This window comes from Centruroides sculpturatus, unplaced genomic scaffold (genome assembly GCF_000671375.1).
Source record: "Centruroides sculpturatus isolate CEXI.00-Female unplaced genomic scaffold, Cexi_2.0 scaffold618, whole genome shotgun sequence".
Lineage (NCBI taxonomy): Eukaryota > Metazoa > Arthropoda > Arachnida > Scorpiones > Buthidae > Centruroides > Centruroides sculpturatus.
In genome coordinates, this window is record NW_019385016.1 from 178,153 (window position 1) to 203,128 (window position 24,976).

The 24,976-nt window shown below is 30.7% G+C and overlaps 1 protein-coding gene across 2 annotated transcripts in view; it reads left to right on the plus strand.

Moving 5' to 3' along the window:
• The window catches only part of LOC111633469 (CD9 antigen-like), a 75,411-nt gene that overhangs the window by 42,421 nt on the left and 8,014 nt on the right, over positions 1-24,976 (plus strand). Inside the window, exons 1-5 of one of the 2 annotated variants that reach the window (XM_023378038.1) lie at positions 6,322-6,519; positions 9,346-9,540; positions 19,684-19,758; positions 24,060-24,173; positions 24,250-24,459. In XM_023378038.1, the coding sequence (XP_023233806.1) occupies positions 6,421-6,519; positions 9,346-9,540; positions 19,684-19,758; positions 24,060-24,173; positions 24,250-24,459 (693 nt within the window). In that variant the 5' untranslated portion in view covers positions 6,322-6,420. Of the gene's footprint in view, positions 1-6,321; positions 6,520-9,345; positions 9,541-19,683; positions 19,759-24,059; positions 24,174-24,249; positions 24,460-24,976 lie in introns of those variants that run through there. The other variant, XM_023378039.1, reaches the window with a different exon arrangement.

Consider the following 24,976-nt stretch of genomic DNA (forward strand, 5'->3'; position numbering starts at 1 on the left):
TTTTGATGATATGAAACCGTGCTTTGCTATTTGTTTATGCTTCTGACACAATATAGTGCTATAAATTAAGACACTTGGCGGATTTTCTCATCTTTATTTAGTTGATACGTGTGGAAAAAATTACACGTTTCGAGCTCTTAAGCCCCTCTTCAGTCAACTAAAACATTTAAAAAGGATATAACATACACATAAAAAGGAATACACAAGTTTTGTAAAATTCTTAAAAAATAAAACATACCTATCCATACAGGTCTTATAAATTAAAGTAGCAGTTTACTTTCGATATTTTTTCAGCAACATCAGCTTATTCACAGTATTTTTTCTTGTAGCCTACTTGTAATTTTTCCTCCTTATATGCGCTGTTCTGGTGTAGTTCGACTTTCATCTTCTCTAAATTCGATGATTTCCGCCGTTTCAATTATAACTTCTTATTTTGATGATATGAAACCGTGCTTTGCTATTTGTTTATGCTTCTGACACAATATAGTGCTATAAATTAAGACACTTGGCGGATTTTCTCATCTTTATTTAGTTGATACGTGTGGAAAAAATTACACGTTTCGAGCTCTTAAGCCCCTCTTCAGTCAACTAAAACATTTAAAAAGGATATAACATACACATAAAAAGGAATAACAAGTTTTGTAAAATTCTTAAATTTTTAAGAACACAAGTTTTGTAAAATTCTTAATTATGTTTTATTTTTTAAGAATTTTACAAAACTTGTGTATTCCTTTTTATGTGTATGTTATATCCTTTTTAAATGTTTTAGTTGACTGAAAAGGGGCTTAAGAGCTCGAAACGTGTAATTTTTTCCACACGTATCAACTAAATAAAGATGAGAAAATCCGCCAAGTGTCTTAATTTATAGCACTATATTGTGTCAGAAGCATAAAAATATAAAGGTACAAAATATTTTAAAAATAACTTACAACTGCAGCTTTACAGAATTTCTCCGTGTCTTTCAAGTTCTCGTGTCTGCTCTATCTACAATCGTATGTCACTAGTGACACATTTATATTCGTATTTAAATTTAAAGTACTGTTGTTATTAGCATTTACCCTTTTTTTTTTACATAAATCTCATTTCTACCCTCAACTCAAAATTAAGCTTTTTGCCATTTTATAATAATTAAAAATATAAAAATATTCCGGATACCCATAGGAATACCCATCCGGAGATATGGGTATTCCTATAATCTCCAGATCATATTTTTAAGGGTGACCGGAAATACAAAATTGAAAAAAGTATGGGTTTTAATAAAACCCATACTTTTTTCAATTTTGTATTTCCGGTCACCCTTTTTGAGAACCAACAATTAGGAATTGATAAAGAGTATATAGGGGTGACCAGAAGAAACATTACGGTACGTGTAAAGGAGCACAAATATAGTGTTACTAAAGGTCTCAATAGCACGATATTGGCAAGTATGGCACAGTCAGACGGAGCAGTAGTCAAATGAGATGAAGCGAAGATCGTTAGAACGGGGCACTCACCTCCATCGCGATGGAAATGGAAAAAATAGAGATTTACAAAAGTAAAATGAGAGACAGATGCCTAAATGCAAAAGATGCAAATGCATTACCAACGGCTTGGAAATACAAAATTGAAAAAAGTATGGGTTTTAATAATCCATAAAAAATATGATCTGGAGATTATAGGAATTAAAATCATTTAAATTTGTTATAATTTTTGTTTTTTGTTTTTGTTTGTTAAGTTACAACGCATTTTGATATTATTTTTAGTTAGCTATTTTATTTACTCTTGTATATACATAAGTTGTTAAAACGTTCAAATTCAAATGAAATAAATTCGAACAAATTGGTTCCATTTGGAACGATGAATGTAAAAGCCTGAAGATGGCGTATCCAAATAGGCTATCCATAAAAAAAACGTTCGGAATAAAGAAAAAACTCGGCAAATAGAAATCAGGTGTGTTTCTTAGTATAATTGTGACCCATTAGTTGTAATAAAATTCTAAATTAATTAGTTTAGATTACATTTCAGTACAATGTGTTGAGTAGTAAACTTAAAAATAATTTTTAAAATTATAAGGAAATTCAAAATTATTAATCTGTTATATTAGTTAATAAATTAAGCGTTTAAAAAATACGTTCCTACTAGTGGCCGAGTAGATAACACCACTGAACATTCGTCGTGGGTATGCCCATAACCAACGGGTTCGTCGTGTTTTCTTCACGTATATATTATATAATATCTAAATAGGAGGCAGTTTCCTGTAGAATTCCTCTCGAGTGACATCCTCTTGGAAAATCACGTGTTGCGCTGCAGTATCCCATCAATCTAATTCAGTTTAATAGAACAATGTTTGTTTTTTAAGGCTGCAATTTGAAAAAATTATAGACCTATAAATTCCCACTGTCCTCCGCCCGCCCGCCTGTCTTTCCTTTTCGATACAGATCGGAAGTCACGTTATTCAATTCAAAAGTTTTCTCTGAAAGGCATTAGATACGAGTGGATGACTGGCACGACTCCATTACTACGAAAAAGTATGTTATACAGGGGCAAGACACTGCAGTATTAATTTGAGGTGGAGAGCATATATTTTAAATTAAATAAATTAAAAATATGATTAAAAATTGCAGCCCGCATTGTGACGATGTCACAATAAATAACCGCTCGTTTTTGTTTGAATCTAATTAAATTATGTTAACGTGTGGTTCAGAATTTTGAAAACTGATTTCGTTAATATTTTACAAATTTTCTATGCTTTTAAAAATTCGAAGAAAATTAATGAATTCAATTTTTCAAAATTCTGAACTTTATGTTAATGAGATAATTCAACTGGATTCTAACACAAAATTGTTTGATTGTATCTACTTCCATTTTCGAGAATTTTTAGAAAAGATTTTCCCGTAGAAATAGCATTAAATTTTTAACATCATCTGCTGGAGATCGTGTGCATAACCAAAGACGTTACAATCAACTTTAAACTTAAATTTATTGACTGACATATTATAATAGCTCTTACATGAATGATATTGCCACAATTTTGAATGCTTTCGTGCACATCGTGCTCTCTGTATTAAAGCAGCGACTTCGTTTGCAGATAAAATATTTATCTATTAAATTTACATTACATTAATGCTGTTTATATATTTTTGTGTATAGTTTGAATAAAAAATGGTGTAACTATCTCGATTGATAAATTTCTTTTTAAATATTTAAATTGAATATCGAGGATAATTTGTACAGTTTTCCACTTTTATATTAAAATTATAATGATTTTAAAATGCTGAATGTAGACAGGATAAAAGTGAATTTTAATGAAATTGATAATGTTGTCTTGAAAATCCGGATACAAAATAATAATAATAAAAGAAATCATTGTTTCACATAATCTTATATAATTATTATTTACATTTAGTTATAGAGTCAAGCCACTGAATAATGGCAACTGACCAGAATGGCCGTTATTTGGAGGTATTTTGCATTCATATCAAAAAGAAATCGTCCCCGGAAAAAATGGTCGCTGGTTTGGGTAGCCGTTTTTGGAGGTTCAAAATCAAATAGATTAATTTTATAATGATGATTGTAACCATAAATTACCTGATGCAGAATTTCAATAAGAATTTTGAATTAATTGAAAAGTATTTACAATAATAATTTTTCTGTAAGACGAAAACGTTATATCGAATAATTAAATTACAGTGGTACCACAGGATACGAAATTAATCCGTTCCGAAACTGAGATCGTATCATGAAAATGTCGTAAGGTGAATCATTTTTCCCCATACGATTACATGTAAAACCAAATAATTCGTTCCAACACGAAAAACACACACAAAGTAAAGCTAAGTAGTACATAAAAAATAACTATAGTAAGGAAAGCACTGAAAAATGTGTTTTGTACTTGTAAATATATAAATAACCGTAATAGAATAATAATTGATTAAAAAAAAAATGTAGTTTTATTTGCACTTTGCCTTTGAGGATAAACGACGGTGGAGGTATAAACTGGTGGCGGGAGAAGGGAAATGATACTAAAACTAAATATCTACCCAAAGATGTTTTTTGCTTTGCCTACTTTTAAAAATGTTTCTAAAATGACTCAGGCAAATGGCATTACTCCGAGCAGCAATACAGCTAGTGTGAACCTTTTTGGGATGTTTCTTTTCAATAAAATCAGTCACTTTCTGATAATAGCGAGGTTGAGGCCGAAGTTTTAAACGCGAAAATGTGTACGTCGGACGTTCAGCGCCGCTTTCCTGTAAGCCTAGAAGTTTGACAATGGTGTTTGGATAGTCAGAAGAATCATGCTCGACATTCCAAACACCATTGTCAAACTTCTAGGCTTACAGGAAAGCGGCGCTGAACGTCCGACGTACACGTTTTCGCGTTTAAAACTTCGGCCTCAACCTCGCTAATACCTCAAGATTTCCTTTATCGAGCAAGATCCTTCCACGACGAAGCAAACACGCGGACTGAGACCAGTGAACAGAAGTGAATAAAAAATGGCGCTGCGAACTAATGTAACGTCGTATGGTGAGTTTTTGTTCGTATCGTGGAGCAAAAATATGTTCGAATTTCATGTCGTATCTTGAAAATTTCGTATGTTGGGGCGTTTGTATCCTGAGATACCACTGTAAATGGTTTCAGGATTTTTTCTCGTAGGCAGTAATTATATCCTGATTAAGCTTTTCGGTTTTCTTACTTTTCGTGTTTCTTTCTGAATTCAATAAATAATTATAATTTAACATATGTTACTTACACATAATTGTTTAATTATATTTAATTTATTGTCAAGCCTTAATTACTTTTAATTAAAGCTAAAATTCTTAGTATTGAAAGTAAAATTCTTCCTCCTCGTCTCGATGATTTTGAAAGGAATTTGTTTATTTAATCAAAAAGTTCTATTTATAACATGCTTCCTGTCTTTAATGAATTATAAATGTACTAGGAATTTGGTTTATAATTTAAATATTAATTATCCAATATAAACTTAAGTAAAGTTATAAATAAACAATATTAATTAATAATTATCTAGTTGTTAAATGTAAAGAAAATAAATTGTGCAACTTTATATTCATTTAATTAATGTTAACTGTACAACAACTTATGTTTTATATTTTAAAATTCTTAAAATTATGTTTTGATATTAGTGATTAAATTTTTTAAGACACGTTTATATATATTAAATTTTAATTTAGCATAGAATATTAAATTTAAAGCATATGTCAAGCGTTATAAACTATTTATATGCAATCTTGACAAAATTAAATAAATGTATTCGCAATGAATAAAATGTGAGGAAAAAAATATAATAAAAAATTTAAATTTGCTACTCTTATTAATAAAATAATTCAGCAAAATAATAGATAAATATTAATATCAACCATAATACAATAGCCCGCAGTTTAACGGGCTAATTGGGGATGGGATGTTGGCTATTGCCGAAAGTCCGTTAAATCGAATGTTTTAAAGACACACAAATAATGAACCCACAGTGTGCTGTACAAGATGTATTAAAATGTTATTATAATTTACTGTACCTTGACCAGGGCCATCGAGGGCTTGTATGGGTAGATTGGGACTCTTTTGTCTTTTGTTTTTTTTCCTGAACAAATGAAATACGTAGAATGTTTCTTTATCAATAAAAACCAGTCTTAATGATTTTGTTTTGCTAGTAAAAATAACATTAATTCATAGTGGTAGGAATAGGAAGCACTACGGACTCTTAAGTTCTCATTCGCATCAGTGTCAGAGTGAACAAAAACCATTGAACACTTTTATCGCAGGTTCGTGCCTCATCAACGAGCTAACCACGTGGAGTTTTCTGGGTTTTCATGCGTCTAAAATCTAAATAAGGGACAGTTTCCCATATAAAGTCTTTCCGGATGGCAGCAGATCATCCATGTGTCGCGTTGCCTTATTCCATCAATCCAATCAAGTTCCCCTTTTTCCGGTCCGAGGAAAATCCTCAGCTCTCCTCTCGACAGCTCTGACATTGAAGTAATTTATGCTCATTGACTGGTTGACCCAATCTTTGGGGTGTTCTATCCTCGAATAAAAAAAAAAGTTATAAATTTTTTCTTTACAACACAAATATTTTCTCTGATAAATCGAGTATTTAACAGAGAGCTGTATTTTTCAAAAAAAAATATATGTATTTTTTATGTATAAAGATGATAATTCTTTTCGATAATTCGGTAAATAGAATTTATATAAAATAATGTCTGAATCAAATCCGAATTTATTATGTTTTAAAAATACATTTTTTAAGATTAAATGTCAAAGAGATTGTTTTAAAGCAGTCGTAAACTGGCTGTATAAAAATAGGTCACGTGAAGTTAGAGGATGCCAATGCGCATGTTCGTGTTAGAAAAATGTCTCTGGCTTCGTGTTGTCGTCTGTTAAGTAGACAATTTTCGTAGTTTGATATTAGCGATTATTTCATACATTATGGGATGTAAGTTGTTGGAATTTGCTCGTGAATGTTGGATTAAAGCTGAGACCAATGGAGCACTCGCTCCTTGCATTCTCTTCGGTGTAATACATACCGTAAGTAATAAAGCAGAATTTATATACTGTATTTAATTGTCATAAAATTAAATCTCGTGTCTTCAAGATATTTATTGAATAATTTCCTGTTCGTTAATACCAAATTTTTGTTGTTTATATTTTCTTTTATAAAGAAATAAATAATTAATACATTGGTAAATCATTTTTCCATTATAATGAAATTTAATGATAAATAGAGTATTATATACATCAATATGAATGAATAAATTAGTGACGTGATTAAATTCTGAATATTTAACACATGTTTATATTTATTATTGTAGAATGTAGACTATATTCATAGTTTCCATATATTTTTCTAGTTTAGTTTTTTGTTTTAATGTATTGTAATGTAATACTGCAATTAAAAATTTATAAATTGTTATAAACATCATTAAAAAATCATTAAACACTAATGCATTTTTTTATACTAATTTATTTTTTGGCTAAATTCTTAAATCTTAATTTGATATAATTTAAGTAAAACTAGAGCAACTTTTTTTAAATAATTGATTTAAAAATTGTTATATTTTCAATAATTTTCTCGGTTGTATAAAATTTCTTGACTAGAAAATATCGTAATTTGTATTGTTTATTGTATTTTCTTGAATAAAAAAAACATTATTTTTTCAGAATAAGATATAATACTTAACATTTTTTTAAATATTTAATTTATTTTCTTTTGTAATCTTTAAATAAGTATAGAAAATAATTATGTACAGTACTAATATTAAATAAATAAAAGATCATAAGAAAAGTTTCAGATTACTAAAATGGATAAATATGTTTATAATAATGAAAAGAAAATTAATATATAATATGAAGATTAGACAAGTCTAGTTAAGTTTTATCTAATTTAATTTCAAGCTAAATGTAATATATTGTTAAACTATCAGTTGTTATAAAGATTTAAAGTGAATTTTTAATTGTAAATATTCAATAAACATTGTTACTATTATCATGTTTCCAGTTCTAAGATGAATTTTTATTCATTTTTGCTTGTCTTAGAATTGATGGCATTTTATGTTTACAATCCAAAACAACAATCAGAAATAGATAACAACCACAAGTTGGTGTATTATGCACCAATAATAAACTTTTTGGCTTGCATTTTCAATATTATCATGTCAGTTCAAATGAGCTTTACTGATAATGAGTGTTTAATTTAAAAATAAGGACATTTTAGGTTCTACATATTTTTACTGTTAAAAACATATGTTTAACAGTAAAAATATGTAGAACCTAAAATGTCTTTATTTTTTTTTTAATGTCCAATCACCAGGAACAAGAGTCTTCCATTGCAGAGATGATCTTTTATTAGAAGCTACACCTTTTCAAAAATGTGCAAAATAGCTTAGAAAGTTCACTGTTGACAAGCCAATAATTAAAAATACAGATTCAATTAAAATTGCTGGCAATATTTACACAGTTTCTTTTGTGTTTTTTTACTGTGTAAATATTGTCATCCATTTTAATTGAATAATATTTTAACATTTAGACTTTAACACATAGACTTTGATGGCTTTTTAATCAAATTGGTAGGTTTTTAGTTAATTAATAAGGGTACCTGAGAGCAAGTAATGATAAAAGTTTGTTTCTGGACAGTCTTTTCTACTCACATTGTCTGTGATGACAATATTAAAGATAATCATAAATGTATGAAAGAAGACTTCAATCATAATTAATATTTCTCTGTTCACAGCATTTTATACTGATTTTAGATATTCACTGAATGAGTATATATCAAAAATTTCTTTTCAACTCTAACTATAACGTTTAGTTTTTATTATCTGAAATTCTACAATCCTTTTGATTGAACATAAACAATTTATTAAAGAGGTAAAAGTTTATAATTAAGAATTAATTATATATTTTTTGAGGAGTCTTCTCTTATCCTTAAATGTTCTAATTGAATATTAAGTAAAAAGATTTTAATTACTCTGCCTAAACCAACAAGAAAAACTTTAAGATATATTGATTGAGAAAAATAAGTTCTTCCTCATTTTGTCTAGCTGAAAATAGCTTTTAAGTGAAGTTTAAAAGGACTAAAGTAGCACTTAGGTTGTTTAAAAAATGAAGAGCAGCTGATTTTTTTAATATAGAAAAACTGTATTTTAGCTTATTAGTTTATACAGACTAATTGTAATTTCTTTATATGCTATAATTGAATGGTGAGAATCTCATCAAAAATGTTTAATATATTTATAATTTTGAATTCTTTAATAATTTGTTATGATGATGGAGTTAAAACATAAAACTTTCTATGTGTGAATATCTAAACTTTTTTGAAATTTAAAGCTTGATTTCTTGACAAAAAGATGAGTTACATATTTGTTATATATATAAATCATTTATTAAACATTTAATTAACTGATTATTTCTCACAATGAAGTGTAATGTAAAGAAAGTTTTGTGTCAATTATATTACACTTCATTGTATATATAGTATGTGGTAACCTCAGAACTTCAAACTTAAAAGAAAAAATATTTTCGAATATTTTTTTCTTTTAAGTTTGTATAATAATTAATTTGACATAATTTATGTATTCATTTTAGTTACAATAGAAAAAGTCTGAGTGAGACAAAAATTTCTAACCCCTTAGTAACAATAAAACTCATGAAAATAATTCTGATTTCCATGAATTCAGTAACATTATCTCAAAAATTATGCTTAAAATAATTTCAAATAATATAAATTGTTTAAAAAAATTAATGCATATAAATTCAACTGTTGAAAATTTAATCAGCTGTCAAACATTTATAAAAAGATATAGCTAAAATGTTTTTAAAACTGAATTATTAATTTTTATAAATTTAATGTTTCAGTTGGCAGGAATTGCAGTCCTTGCAGTATCAATATGGTTATATGTTGACAGCTCACTTTATATTCAGAATACTGCAGACAGTTATACATATTTTACTGCAATCTACATATTAATGGGAGCAGGAGCTATTATGACTATAGTTGGATTTTTGGGTTGTTGTGGTGCTCTTCAAGAAAGTCCATGTATGTTGGGAACAGTGAGTATTTATTTTTTTCTTTTTTAACACAAAAGAATTATACAATAAGCATAATATAATTCTTTGAATTACATATAAAAATTATTGGTATTAATTAGATTTTTTCAATTAATTTATATTTTTTTATTCAAGAAAACAATTGACCTTAGCTTTTTGTTTATAGCATTTATTTAATATGTATTATTTTAAGATTTGTGATTATAATTATTTTTCAAATTGTATGGTGTTTATTCTTTTTTATAAAATTATTCTCTAGGTTATCATTTTTCTATTGTTTAGATTAATAAGAATAAAAATTTTGATATATTTTTGACAATTTTAATGTTTATATTTTAAAAAATTATATACCCCGTGTACAGTAATAAACCAAACTCAAGAATTTCAGTTCAAAATTCTGGTTTAGCTCTATATTCACCATATAAGTAGACTTAAAAGTTCATATAGTAATCTGCCTATAGATTAGAACTGAAGTGTATATGTAGTATGTGGTAACCTATGGAAAAATCATTAACTCTAATACTTTTTAATATATTACTGTTCCAGAACAACAATGACATAAATGCTGAATTAATAATTTTTTTATTAATTCGGGATCAAAATATTTAATAAATCAATTTTTTGATCAAAATTTTAAAAAAATGATTAATTCAGCATTTATGTCATTGTTGTGGAACAGGATTTATTATATATAGCAACCACTAGATCTTTAGTAAGTTATCTTGATAAAATCTTTAGTCTACAACCATTCCAGAAATCCACATAACTAGGTAATTCTTGCAAACACCACATCACATAGAACTTTTTAACACCAGTTGAAAATTTAATATCAACAGACTAACATTTTCAATGCAAACTGGATCTTTGTCATGTCAAAGGATTTAAAACTAGAAGGTGAAACCCCCAAATTTATGAAATGTTGTTTATGGACAATTGATGGTGTCTGGAAAAAGATTTAAAACACCATGTTGCTCCAGAATTAGAAAACATCAAAATTAAATATTTATTTTATACAAGCATGATAGCTAAAAGTTGGCCTATAGCAGGGGTCAGCAACCTGCGACTCGCGAGCCACATGCGGTTCTTTGGATGTGAAGCTGCGGCTCTTTAGTTCCATACGCAAATATTATTTATTTTATCAAAAAAAAAAAACCTTTTAAATATCGTTCTGAATCGATTAACAAGGATTAGGCACTGATTCTATCTCTCAGCCACTTGTACTCACTTTTCACCGCACCCCTCCCCTGTGACACGTGTCGTCACTGTCGTCAGTCTGTCGGAAGCTCTCGAATGATGCCGTCGTCGGATGTTTCTATTATCTAATTTGTTGTGAAAAACACTACTTATATATGAATAAATAGATATTTTTTCTTATGAATAAATAGATTAGTTTTTTTATCAAAAAACTTTATTTATGTGAGTACTATTTATTGTTGGCAAGAAAAAATTTTGTGGCTCTTTAAAAACTTTGAAATTTTGTAAATTGTAATTTTGGCTCTTCCGACTCAAAAGGTTGCCAACCCCTGGCCTATAGCTATCAGAGCCTCATGTTCCTGAAAACAATCCCAACTTTGAAGACTCTAAACTCCTAAAATCTGCCAGAAATCAAGTCACTGGAAAAACCATTGAAAAATAACCATATACAGACATAATATGAAAAATTTATGTAGCAATTCTAAAGATACTGCTTGCCTGGTCACAGCTTGGAAATATGTTTTAAACCAATAGTAGAATACTGACTGTCTAAATATTGTATGCATCAAATTGTACTTTTCTTTAATGTATTTTTATTTCATTTATATGTAATTTTTTAAAGTCATTCTAAGAATTTGTAATTTTTAAATTTAAAAACTTGTGTAAATTAAATTTTTACATTCCAATTCATTATTATTATGTTAAGAATGTCATGCTCAACTGATACTGGTGCCAAATACTATGCCAGACTAGACTAAAGTCAAGGCATATCTATTCAAACAAGTGTTACATTAAGAGTGAAGATCTAGTGAAGTTCTTTCCCAAATTCCGTCTCATTGAGTTGGTTTCCATGTGTATCACAATTCGATGTAGTGATCCAGGTTCAATGGAAAGCACACCTCCACACTCAAATTGATAATATTTACAGTTTATTTACAGATTCTATATGCAGAAAGTAAAAGTTCGAAAACATAATATATATACAGGAGAACAAAGTGTGGTGACTCACGTACTAAATTGATTTCCGGGAACTATTAAACTTTGGCGAGGCCTCAGTCAGCTTGTGGAATTGGCTCAACTGCACAGTCAGTCTAGTCTCTGCACTAACCCGTTCCTGAGATGATTACCAGAGGAGAACACTCTCTCTACGCTCAGTGGGCTTCCCAAGCGCCTGAGACTACCATGTACCAGTCTCTTGCCCTTCTCTCCTCCCTCTCTCATTCGTTACGCAATTTAAGGGTTTTTTTTTGGAAGGAAACTTCCGACCAATCAAAATCTTTTTTGCCCGAACAGCTTTACCCTAGGTCCGCTGTTAATCTGATGAGAGTCAAGCTTACAGTAACGTCTGTCACTTGTTTACATTCAGTTGTTTACTATATGGCAAATTGTCTATCGTCTGACCACAGGTGAGTCCAATTGGCAAAGTCGTCACTTTTTTTTGTTTTTCCTCTGTTTACAAGTCAACACCTTACAAGTGGTATATTACCTGACTGCAGGTGGCATTGACATGGTCACGCTTCTTTTGTTCCCTCTCTGATAAAAGGTCAATACAGGTAACCCCCATATAACATGGCACTTCTATAGCACGGATTCACTCTAACACGGTTTGAGAATTGGGAACATCCCCGTATAACACGGTGCTTTTATAGCACGTGTTCACTATAACACGATTCGGGAATTGGGTAAAACCCTCATACAACATAAAATGTAATAAAGGATGTGTTCTTTTATACCTCCGCGTAACTCCACACGAGCATTCTAATTGTTTTTGTAGCTACTTTGAATGCTCTTTCAACAAATAATCCATTTAATGGTTAAATTATACAATTGGGACCCTTCTTTTGTCTCTAAAAGCTCATTTTAGAATTATAGATCGCTCTACACGATACTATCGATAGTGTGGGCGCTGCCATCTTTCTTTTACTGTCATTCCTAAATGCCTACAAACGGCAGCGCACTCCCATTTCAGAGCGTCCGCTATTAACGAACGCACCCACAAACTGTTACCAGTTGATGATGCTCATGCTGAGATCATCATATAAAATGAATAATCCTCTGGTAAAATATTTGCTTAAATAATAAATAAGTATTTTACTTATGAAAAAAATGAATAATAAATGTTTAACATATACAGTAATGTTTAACAACATGTTTTTTAATTTTTGGAATCTAACCCCCCCTTTTCGCACTAGTTCTTTGTTTCATATAATACGGCAATTTTCTGGAACGTAACTCCCATGATATACGGGGGTTACCTGTACTTTACATTAAGTTTCTGTGCTTTTGGTATATGTGGCAACATCTAGAAACTTCCTAACAATGTGACATGCATTCAGTATCGTGGCTTTCTGTAGTGTCATGTATATATTTTTAAGGTTATATAAGGTTTAATGTTTCTAGAGTTTTGTGTAGTGTATGTGGTATAACACCAGTAGGAGAGAGAAACAACAGGTACAATAATATCTTACATTTTTCACATCTGTCTTATTTCTTGAGTGAGTGGAATGTACTGTTCTTGTTGATTTTTCAGTATGTGCATTATTTGTTATAAGTGTGGAAATGTCTATTATATAGGCATCTTACTGCATTTGTCAATGAAAGTGATGTCTCTTGGACTGGAAATGTCTATGGAATGGAATGGAATGGAAATGTCTATTATATAGGCAATCTTACTGCATTTGTCAATGAAAGTGATGTCAGGTCTATTATGATGAATTCTTTTATCTGTGATTATGGTTACAGATAAAAGAATTCTGTTATATTTTGTGTGCCATTTTCTAATACTGCCTGTGGAGTATATTTGTAGTATGGTACCTGAATGTTTAATAATCTGTGTTTGCAAGTTCTTGGTGTATTATATTTGCTACTTGATTATGCCTATGTAAATAGTCTGTTTGTGCTAAGAGCTTACAACCATATGCTGTATTGTTTTTGGCAGAATGTGGCATGTTTTTGCAAATCATTTGTGAATGATGTATCCTCCAGGATGTGTTTTCTGTAGTTTGGCCAATGCTTTCTGTAGTAGTATGACCAGATCTTGAATGGCAACTATCACCCCTCAGTCTCTCCAAACGGACAACCAATAGTTTTATCTAATTTTGCCAACATAGTCTTGAGTTAGGTCATAGACATACCTGCCATGAAGTGCCTTTTGGATCCATAACTGCTTAATGGTGTCTGTTATTTATGTGTTGAGTTATGTCCAGGTCTCAAAGTGTAAGTTTAAAGGTGTGTGGTTACTGTCTACCAGAGTTATAGCTTTATATAATCTTGATGTTTCTTGTTGAAAATCTCCCTTGATTAATGTTAGAATTTGTTTGTAGTGCAGGTCAATAGTCAGACCATGGCCACCTTCTTTACAAGAAAAAGTTAGTCTTTCTACAGATGATTTTGGGTGATATTGTTTATGCATAGTAATTGTTGTTGTTGTTGTTTTCCTTTGGAGTTGCTCAAGATCTGTGTATAACTTTAAAATAATAAGTGAGTACAGGGATATATGTATTAATTGATTTAATATATTTTGGGTTCTTGACCTTATAAACACAGATCTTAACAGGTAGAACAAATTTATTTTGAGCTCAAGTACAGAGTATCACCAGTACCATGTACATGGTCAGACTGGCTCTGTGGGAAAACAGACTAAATCTAGGGTATGGTAAGTGTTGCCAGGTTGGTCACAGTATGTTTTGCATTTAGGTATGTTCTTAATACTGCATGTAATCTGATCTTCTATTCAAATGTTAATCTTTATTTTATCTGTGCACGTTCTGTAAGTTTGGCCTGTTGGAATCCTAAATACTTATAAAACTCCCTCTCTTCCATGGATTAAATAATATCTCCACTTCTGAGTACAAAGTCTCCTTTCTTCAGAGCATTTTTTTTTCAATGTGTCATGTTTTGCATTTGTCTAGACCAGGGGTTGGCAGTTTGTCAAGTGAGAAGAACTAAATTGTCATGGAAATAGGATAACAAACATATCAGAGAGACGCCCCATAGTGCGTGTTACAGGCATTCCGTGACAATAATAAATTCCTATTACAAATATACTGAATTATTTATATTGTTATTGGCTATTGGCCAAACGAATAATAATAATTTATACTGTTAATGTAAATAATAATTTATATTGTTAATTTAAATGTGCGAAATACAACACAAGACAGGGGTGCCTCTAGTGGCCGTTTTTGGCATAATGTTACACAGACGAACGGACACATAAAGATATGCTTCAAATGCTACCACTCATATGCGACTTATATTGATCAATGCGAGTGTGGTCATGTGCGAATGAGCTAAAGAGTGGTAGAGAGTATGCCGTACGAGTTGAAGTTTGTTCAACAGCTCTATCTCATAAACTCATAAGTTATAAGGCTGCTTGAGATGAGGTGAAATTGGAGTTTATGTCCGAAAAGTTGAAAATGTCTATGCAAAGAGCTGCATGTGGCTTGCAAGCCGCTCCTGCCGACCCCTGGTCTAGACCAAACTCCATATGTATATCATTTGAGTGTGTAGTTTGTAAGAGCCACCTCAAACTACAGAAAGCGGGATCTAGTGTATGCTCGGTTGCACTCCCAAGCCACGCCTTTTTTCCCATGAGGCTATGAGCCATTTTTGCTAGGTAAGCTATGCTGGAAAGAAGCCACCACGTTTGCTCATGTAACGTAGTCCACATGACGTGGATTGGCTATAGAACACAATTTTATTATAACCTATACTTGTAATCAGTCAGTTTTCATTCCAAACTTTGAAACAGTATAGGAAAAACATGTTTACTAATTAAGCCTAACAGGGCTTAACTAGCCGAAAACTATTTATATATAACTATTTATATACAACATTTATACTATTTTCTTTTCAATACTGAATGTATTAATCATGTAATTTATGTACATTGATAAAATTCTATTATTTCTTTTTTGACATGTGACATGTTCATGTAGTCATCCATCTTCCCCGCTCTCTCTTGCTAGCATGACAGCTCTAGCTGTTGAATTCTGTGAACAGTGAGCGTACTCTCATATTGCTGCGCTAGCAAAGGAAAAACCGTGCAGGCAAGAAGAATGGGGAGGAGCCTTTGACGTCATCGGTTGTGCTAGCACACATTTGCTAGTGTTTTGCTCTCACAAAGTACTAGTTTCCAGCAGCTCTAAGAGATGATGAAGCTGATTCTGTGTGGACATGTAAAGTTTGATATCATTCATATACATGAGATGTTGTTTTGTTGTGTCTGATATTCTAATCATATTGTGTATTGTTCAATGTGTTAGATAAAGGATTAAGTGCAAGGCAGAACCAAAGAAGACTCAAGGAATCTCCTTGAAAAATTCTTTGTTTGATGTAAACTTGATTTGTTTTTATGTGAGTGTTACGATGTAATGTTGTTGTGAGATCCGGAATTTTATTAACTAAAATTTTAATTAGTTCACTTTCGTTTATGTAACAAATTAGAAGAAAAAAATGAGCTTAGCTGGGAATGTGTAAATCTTCCTGTCATAACTATCAACATTCTATTGTTCTCACATAACTTACAGCTCGACTTGCATAAAAAGTTTATATTAATAGTTAGCATCCCAATTTCGTCACTTGTTTAGGTCCCTGGAACACCTATAACCTTTAGCTCATAGAACATTTGATCACGTACTGGAATTTCCCCGCAAAAAGCTATAAAAGACAGTTCTTACCACCTCTTGGGAGTCTCTTATCGAAAGCCGGACCGACGACATCGAGTCGAATCTACAAACCCACCGAAATTCCAATCCTCCAACATCAATATCCATTTGTCGCAAACTTATATATTTGTGCTCATTAAGACGTTTTATATGATACTTCTGTGCCTACATTCCTTAATCGTCACGGAAACCTATAAAGAGGTATGAAAAAGCATCTAAACTCTCTTTTGAGCTGTTAGGCAGTTTAATGTCAAGATTTGTGTAGTAGTTTTGTCAATTTTGATTATTTTAATAAATTCTTGTTTTATTTGTTAAAATGGTAGACTCCTTTACTCGTATACAGCCTTCACCTTATCGTCGACCCCAAATACTCTCCCTCCACTTGACCAACATTTGAGAGTCCCAACCCTTGGGACCAGTAAAAGTAAAAGAAACATTTAAGCCATCTTGACAGTGAGCAGGTTTAATGACCTGTTGTCCAAACAGGGAGGTCAACTGACCCTAACCTCCCCTGCGGTTTACATTGTCCTCCAGTGAAACCTGATAAAACCAAGGAAACTAATGAGTTGGGGATGCATTTTGTAGATGGAAAGTGTGTGCAGCAGCCAAGTGTGTGGTTGTGTGGTACACTGTCAAATGCTTTTCTGTAACCAATGTATGCCATGTGTGTGTACCTGTGTTGCTTATGTAGGATAACAGAATCAATAAATAGTTGTTCTTTTGCAACCTTTGTGATTTCTACAGCAGTATTTTGTTGTTCTGTAAGAATGTTGTGTAAGAAATGTTTATCAATATGAATATTTTGTTTGCAAGGCAAAGGTAAGAATCTTGTAAAGTGTTGGAAGATATGTAATTGGTCTGTACTATGCAAGTCTTTGGTATTGTTTTTTGGTTTCATGTAGGCAATGCCCTGCATGAGAAAATTTGGCATATCTTGTGGATTGTTAATGATATGAGTTAAGTGTTTAACTAGTTCCTGGTGCTTTGTGAATGTTGTGTACACCAGGTGTTGTTCAGTTATGTGCTTTCTGCATTGTGCAATGGATGTCTTGTATATTTATTTCAACACAGTGCATACTAGGTGTATCCTTCATGTCTTTGCTCTCCTCTTTGATCCAGTCTGCTTCAGCATTGTACATGACAGCAGTAGACCAAAGAGAAGACCAATAATATGAGAGTTCTTCTTTGGCATGCCATTGTGTTGGGAATCTGTAGTGGATTTGGTATTAACTTTCCTGTAGAAGAATTTTTCATTATTTGTGAATAATTTATTTTATTGTTTCTGTACAAAGCAAAATTTTGTTTGAGTTTCCGTGCTTTGTCTGAAAGTTTTTGTTTAGTGTGTGTTAATGTATTCTGTGATGTGGACATTGTGTTGTGTGTGCTTTGTGTGTGTTTTAATTTTCTTGAAAATTTTTTTAGTTTTATTAATTTAGATGTTTTATTATTAGCATATTGTGTCAGCCTGCCTAGCTGCTGTCTAATATTTGTGTTTCTATTCTTTGTCAGGCAGGCTTCTGAAATATTTTTGATTTGTGTGCTTCTGTCTGTGGATGCAGTTTTGGTTTGCAGTAAGTCACTACTGTGACTGCACCTACATAGACTAGTGTGTGAATGTCTAAGTGTAGAAATAGAATGATTTCAATCTGGTATTATGTAAGTGTTCACATAGTGTAGAGTTTTCTCTACTAGTTTAAAAGTGTTGATTTTGGGGATGTGTGGACATTGTGCAGGGACAGTGTCTGTAAATTTTGTGAGTGCTTCCTGGAAAAGAAGAGTGAGTATGATTTAAACCTGAATCTATTTCAGGCAATGAAGTATTGTTATTGTCAGCATCGGTGAAAATAGTGGTGGTAGTAACAGCATTGTCAATGTAAATATTTTGATGATACTGAAGGATTATGTAATCTTTGTTGATGTTGGGAATATTTATTTCTTGATGTAATTGTTCTGCAATCTATTGTTTGATATGTTCTAATATTGTTTGTGGTTTAAGGTTAACTATTATTATTCTTTTTTGATCAACAACCCTTTATACAGTGACAGTGAGATGAAGATATTGTTGTGAGAACATGTGATGTAACTGTTATCTGTGTGCTGTCATGTCTGTTTCAAGTGTTGTGATGGTGTAGTAAGTCTGGATGATAAACTTGTTTATTTCTGATGTCCATTTCATCCATTGGTGTGATTTACCCGCCTTAGTGGTCTGTGGCTGGATTACCTCAGAAACATCAGCCAGTTCCTCAACTGGTGTGAGTATTACAGTAGCCATACTTGGACTAGTGCTGCTTTCACCTCTGGTGGCAAGGGAGACTGTGACTTATTTTTTGAATATGAGCCTCTGCCTAACTCACGAGCATGGACCTTGTTAACCTGAGCGACATCCAAGTTGCTATTACATTTGGATTGTGTTATTACTATTGTTAGATCTTCACAAATGTTGGTTCAGTCACTCTTGGCTTCATTTCTCCCCACAGCTTCACTGGCATTGGTGACCCTACCAAGAGCAGATGCTCTGTTACCACCTTGTTGTGATGAGAGAGCTCAGAATTACTGAGCTCTCTCATCTGGTAACTGGCAAGAGAATATTATTATCATTATTATTATGTTGAATTTAGTGAGTTATCAATATCCTTGGTTGACACTGGTTGCTGTGTACTATACTGGACCAGAGTCAAGGCATAGAAATCAAAACTAGACAAAAATTAAATAAGTGTGTTAACATGTGTCTGTATTCAGGAATTTCTTAACAGTATGACATGTATTCAATATAGTGACCTTCTGTAGTGTGATGTGTTTCAATTCAATTGTAATTTCCCAAGCTTTTGTGTAGTGTGTGTGGTATTACACCTGTAGAGGAGAGAGCAACAGATACAATAAGCACTCTATCCATCCTCCATAGATGCCTTATCTCCTGGGCGAGTTCTATGTACTTGCTGATTTTTTCAGTGCATGTGTTTTGTACATTGTGAGTGTTTAAAATGGATTATTATTATTAATTAGTTCGCTTCTGAAGATGGCTGCTTAGTCAGCTGAAAAACATTTGATTAATAAAATATTGTTGCTGGAAAAGGCTAGAACTGTTTACAAACCACATAATTGTAATGTATAAGCAAACATTAACAGAAGTATTATAATTATGCTTATTTAAAAAAAACAGCTATGGTGTTTTTCTTATAAAAGATTAAGAAACTTTTTGCAAATACCATATTTAGTTATTTCTATTTATAAATTTTAAATGAAAATTATATATTTTTTATTTATTTATAATTTTCTTTTGCAGTTTTTTGTATTTCTTTTGGTCATATTTGCTGCAGAAGTAACAGGAGGACTTTGGGCTTGGATTCATAAAGATGGTGTAAGTCTCTACATTGATTAAAAATCAATTTTCTGTTACTTTGATCATATAAATATATTTATTACATTGATTTTCAGAAATGCCATCAGGCAGTTGATTTTTACCTCCCCTTACATAACATGCCCAAAAACAAATAAATTACAATAAAATGAAGGAAAAAAAAACAGGAAAAGCTATAAACAAACAACTCTATGAAAACCCGATACATTATAATAAAGCACAAACCATTGCCATAAGCTGTTGGGCTATATAACGGCTGTAATAATAAATTATCTGTTATATAACCTGATGGCATAATGGAGTGGTTTTGTGCTTTAGGAAAAGCTATAACATAGAAATACATATACGGCAGAAAGTTATATAAAAAATAAAGATAAAAAACATTTTTTGAAATACATATACAGTCAAACTCTGTTATAATGAGCATTAGGGGATCAGCAAGACTTTTTTGTTATAACTGATACTTATTACATCCATGAAGAATGTGACATAACTAGGGGGGAGAATGGGCACAAACATGTAGGGAGTGCTCCATGAGTGATAAATTTTGTAGCTATGCCAGTTACAATTAGTGAAATCTATCTTTTAATTTTTAATTTTAAATAAGTTTATTCAAAAATAAAAAAATATGTAATTATATTTTATTGTATTTTTATTAATAATGATATAAACTACAACATAATTAATATTAAACAATTTAATTTTTATAATTAAAGATAATACTAATTAATAATATGCTTGGTTCAGTTAGTCTTTTTATCTACAAGTCCTAAAATTGATGTTTACTTTATTTTTTCATAATGTCAGTACTTTAGAAGATGACAAAAAGTATTTCTACACACTTTGACAATTTTAACACCACATTGTAACTTGCAAATAATTTCTACTTTTTGTAAACTGAGAGATTTTTTTTTTATAGACAATTTTCTCATAGAAGGATTTGTTTCTAACTAGGGCATATGGTAATTTTATAATCACAGTGATGATTAGGTAAATTGGCAGAGTAGAGCTAGTCAAGAAAGAGGGGGACAGTCTCTAAAAGGAAAGTAAAGTGATAAATAGCCTTCTAATCTGTGCAGATCATAAAACTAATTATCCAATGGTCATAAAACTAAATAATCCTTTCAGTTTTATCTCTTCCAAGAATTCAGTGCTGTGTTTCCTATTACTAGAACAATTAAGAATGTTCACGTGTTTGCATAGCTACTGAAAATTTGCTCAGTATATCCATGAAGTATGCTTGTTTATAACCATAAGAAAATATATGGAAATATATGTAAATTAAAATTGTTATGGCATTTTGCTTGTTATAACTGAATGCATTACATCCATGTTTGTTATAACCGAGTTCAACTGTATTAAAAATGAGTTTAAAATACATACATAGAGTGGTACTGGCACATATAAAAAAATAATTATTAAGAGTAAAAATGCATTCATAAAAAAATTTTAGAAAATAAATATGTGAAAAAGAAATATATATATATCGGGGTGGGCAAGCAAGAGTTCAGTGGGAGCCGAAATGTAGGTTTTGCAAAATGCATGAGAGCCGCAGTTCTGTACTTTTTTATTCTGTACTGCAGTTCTGTATCGCGATTTTATTATATAATATAAATATTATATAAAACAAATATCGATTTTTTTAATAAACATATTTTTACAAAATTTGTGGAAATAAAATTGTAAAAATAATACAGTAATAAAAAGCAGAAATTAACACTTTCAGCAAGAGCCGNGTTCTTAAGATTATTTTTTAATAAATGTTTTTACTTAACTTGTAAAATTTGAGAATATATAAAGCAACTAAAATTTCATCAACTTTTACTTAAAATAGATGGCTGAAACTTATAAAACAAATATTGAATTTTTTTTAATAAACATATTTTCACAAAATTGTGGAAATAAAATTGTAAAAATAATGAAAAAAAAAACAGAAATTAACACTTTCAGCAAGAGCTGCATTTGCTCATGGTGGATATATATATTTAAAAATTATGTAAAAAAGTTGACACACATGTTTATAATGAGGTAATTTTTTGTGAAGTAAACATTCCATTGGACCCATATTGTCTGCTATTCAATAGAAATAAAGATTTGTGTGATAAAGACAAATGAAAATGAGGAGTATGAATACACAGTGTTGTGAATATTTCTTTTGGAAATTCTTAGACATAGCAAATGTTGTGGAATTAGACCATTAAAATATTTAAAAAAAAGAATATGATCAAAATATTTAATTTTCTAGAAGCAATCCAGAAGTCCTAGTCTTACTATAGCAACATTTGGGTTATCAGTTTGCAGTAAGTTACTAAACTTGTTTAAGAGTTGATAAAGTTTATTGAATTCTCTTGATATTTTTGCAAGGAGGTGTTCCAATGAACTAAATGGGAAAGCAGTATTCTATGATGGATTGAAAATTTGCAAAGAATATGGACCATAAAACAGATTTAGAAGATATGGTTTGATAAAAATAACATAATATCCCTTGACGAATAGCCAGTGATTTTACTAGCTTATCTATATGGCTTTTAAGAGTTAATTTAATATCAGAAATAATCACAAGATCATTATATATGTTGATGTGTTGCAGTGTGGGAGTATTTATGAAAAGGGGTGGTAGATGTGGATTCTCAATTTAAAGAAAAACACTTGATTGCAGATTTTTGTGTATTAATTCTAAGGTTAGTTTTACTGAAGGCAGAAGGTAAGAATTGTAGATCAGATGAAGAACAATAGGGTTGAGTTTAACAACTTTGTATTGTCTGTACAGGTAATAATGGCAGAATTTATATTGATAAACAAATTGTTGATATATGCAGAAAAGTAAAGCCCTACTGTGATCTTGTATAATCAGGCTAAAAAGTAGTAATTCAGTCAGGAGTGAAAAGCAGACTAATGCTGCTAAGTTGAATGCTGCATATGTGTTTTTTTTTTCTTCAAAGTTATCTAGAATTATATGGTAAAGGTTGTATCAAGTAAGTTAGTAGTAAGTGATTGATTACACAATCTATAATGTTGAATTAGTGAGAGTTTTGATGTTATCAGAATGTAAATTTTATTGAAGATGCATATTTTTAAAATTCTAAGCATTGTGACATATAAAGAAATGGGTTGAAAAGATTTTGTCTTTTTTTGGTATTGGTATAATGGTAGATGTTTCAATACAAGGTTATGTTAAAGTATCTTATAAAAAATTCTGGATAAAATTATAGCCATAATCAGTATGAGTTTTATATAGGAAATTAATGGAATGGAGTCTGGAATGAAATTGAGGACCTTAACTTATCTATGGTGTCTTTTTACTTCTAAAAAGGAATAACTGTATTAATTGGTATAGTTGTATAGCATAAATGGTTTATAATCTGCCTTGGGTATAATTTGAAAAAAATTTTTGCATTATTAGATTTATAGGCATCAAATATCATTTTATCAGAAATGGAAGTTTGTTTATTTTGGATTCTTTTAGAAAATTTTTGGATGAATCCCAAAAATTACAGGGATTGGAAGCAAAAGTGTTCATAATACTGTTAAAGTATAATTAATATAATGTCATAATTAGAAATAAAAGTTCTTAAGATTATTTTTTAATAAATGTTTTTACTTAACTTGTAAAATTTGAGAATATATAAAGCAACTAAAATTTCATCAACTTTTACTTAAAATAGATGGCTGAAACTTTTTGGGCATATCTAAGATGATAATGCATTTTAATGATGTTTTAGTGGATGGCTCATGCCAACTGTCCTTCCCTACCCTGAAACCTAATAAACTTAATCAAATGTAGAATTTAATCATTTATGTATGTAAATGCATTGTAATGGAAAATGAAGGTAAGGCCACTCCACCATTTTCCATTATTTCCCCAGTCTCGAGAAACATGACAGTAAAAGTGTGTTTTAAAAATTTTTAAAAATATACTAAAATTATTACTTCAATAATATATGCAGTTCTTTTGTAGTTCTTAACTTTTTTCTATGTCTCAAATTTCTATATTTGTTCCATTATCAAAATCAAATTTTAAATTGTATAGATATATTAATCTAATTGTTTTTCAGATAATTGCTTATGATGAATATTGAACTTAAGTATTCTGTTCTTAAAAATATTTGATTATTCAAATAATAATTAATTCAAATAACTTGGAAATAGTTTTCAACTGTTTAAACTATTTAAAATATTTATCTGCATAATCAAATTCTTTTGGCAAAATCAGTAATAATTTACAATCTAAATATATTATAAATTTATCTACATTGTCTATCGTTAATATTTAAGATGGGAAATTTTATCATTACTTTCAGGTTAAAGATTTGATTACCATACAAGTAACCAATATGGTTAAAAATTATAGCATACAAGAAGATTCCATGAAACAGAATACATTGGTTAAGACAGTCGATGCAATGCAGCATAATGTATGCCTTTAATATTCTATCATTTTATATTTTATTGTACAAAATATTATAAATTTTAGTAATTTTACAATTTTAGCTTCAATGTTGTGGTGCCAATGCACCTGGAGATTGGCACCAGTCTGCATATAATAACAAAGGAGAAAAAGATGTACGTGATGTAGGAATTGGTGGACAAGCTAGTGGTGATTATAAAGTTCCCAGTACCTGTTGCAAGCCAAATGTTAACTGTGAAGAAGCAAGGAATTTAAAGAATTCTGGTGAAGACTTTGAGGGACTTTATAGTGAGGTAATTTTAACATGTTATTGGTAATGAAATCATCTATTTCTTTGACTTACTTGTTAGCTTTTTCCCATGTTTATATAGGGTTCAGCATTCCCATTTTTAATTTGTCCACTTCTTTCTCTCCAGGGTATCCTCTCACCTCCATCCCCTTTCTCTGAAATCCTCTGCCACCTTGTCTCTCTGTCTCAGCAGCAATCTTCCATACTTCCTTCTCTTTATCACTTTCAACACTCAATCCTCTTTCCAATATAGTCCTTACTTCTCTCCACATATCCAACCATCTTAATCTATTTTCCTGCATCATCATACTTATAGGACCCACTTTGACTGTTCCTCTTATGTAATCATTCCTAATTTCATTGTTTTCGTCATACCCACACATGTATCTCAGCATTCTCATCTCCACCGTATCCATCTTCTTTTCCTGGGCTCTTGTAATTGTTTGCATCTCAGCACTGTACATCATTGCAGGTATTATCATAATTTTGTATAATCTTCATTCATTTTGCAGCTTATTTTT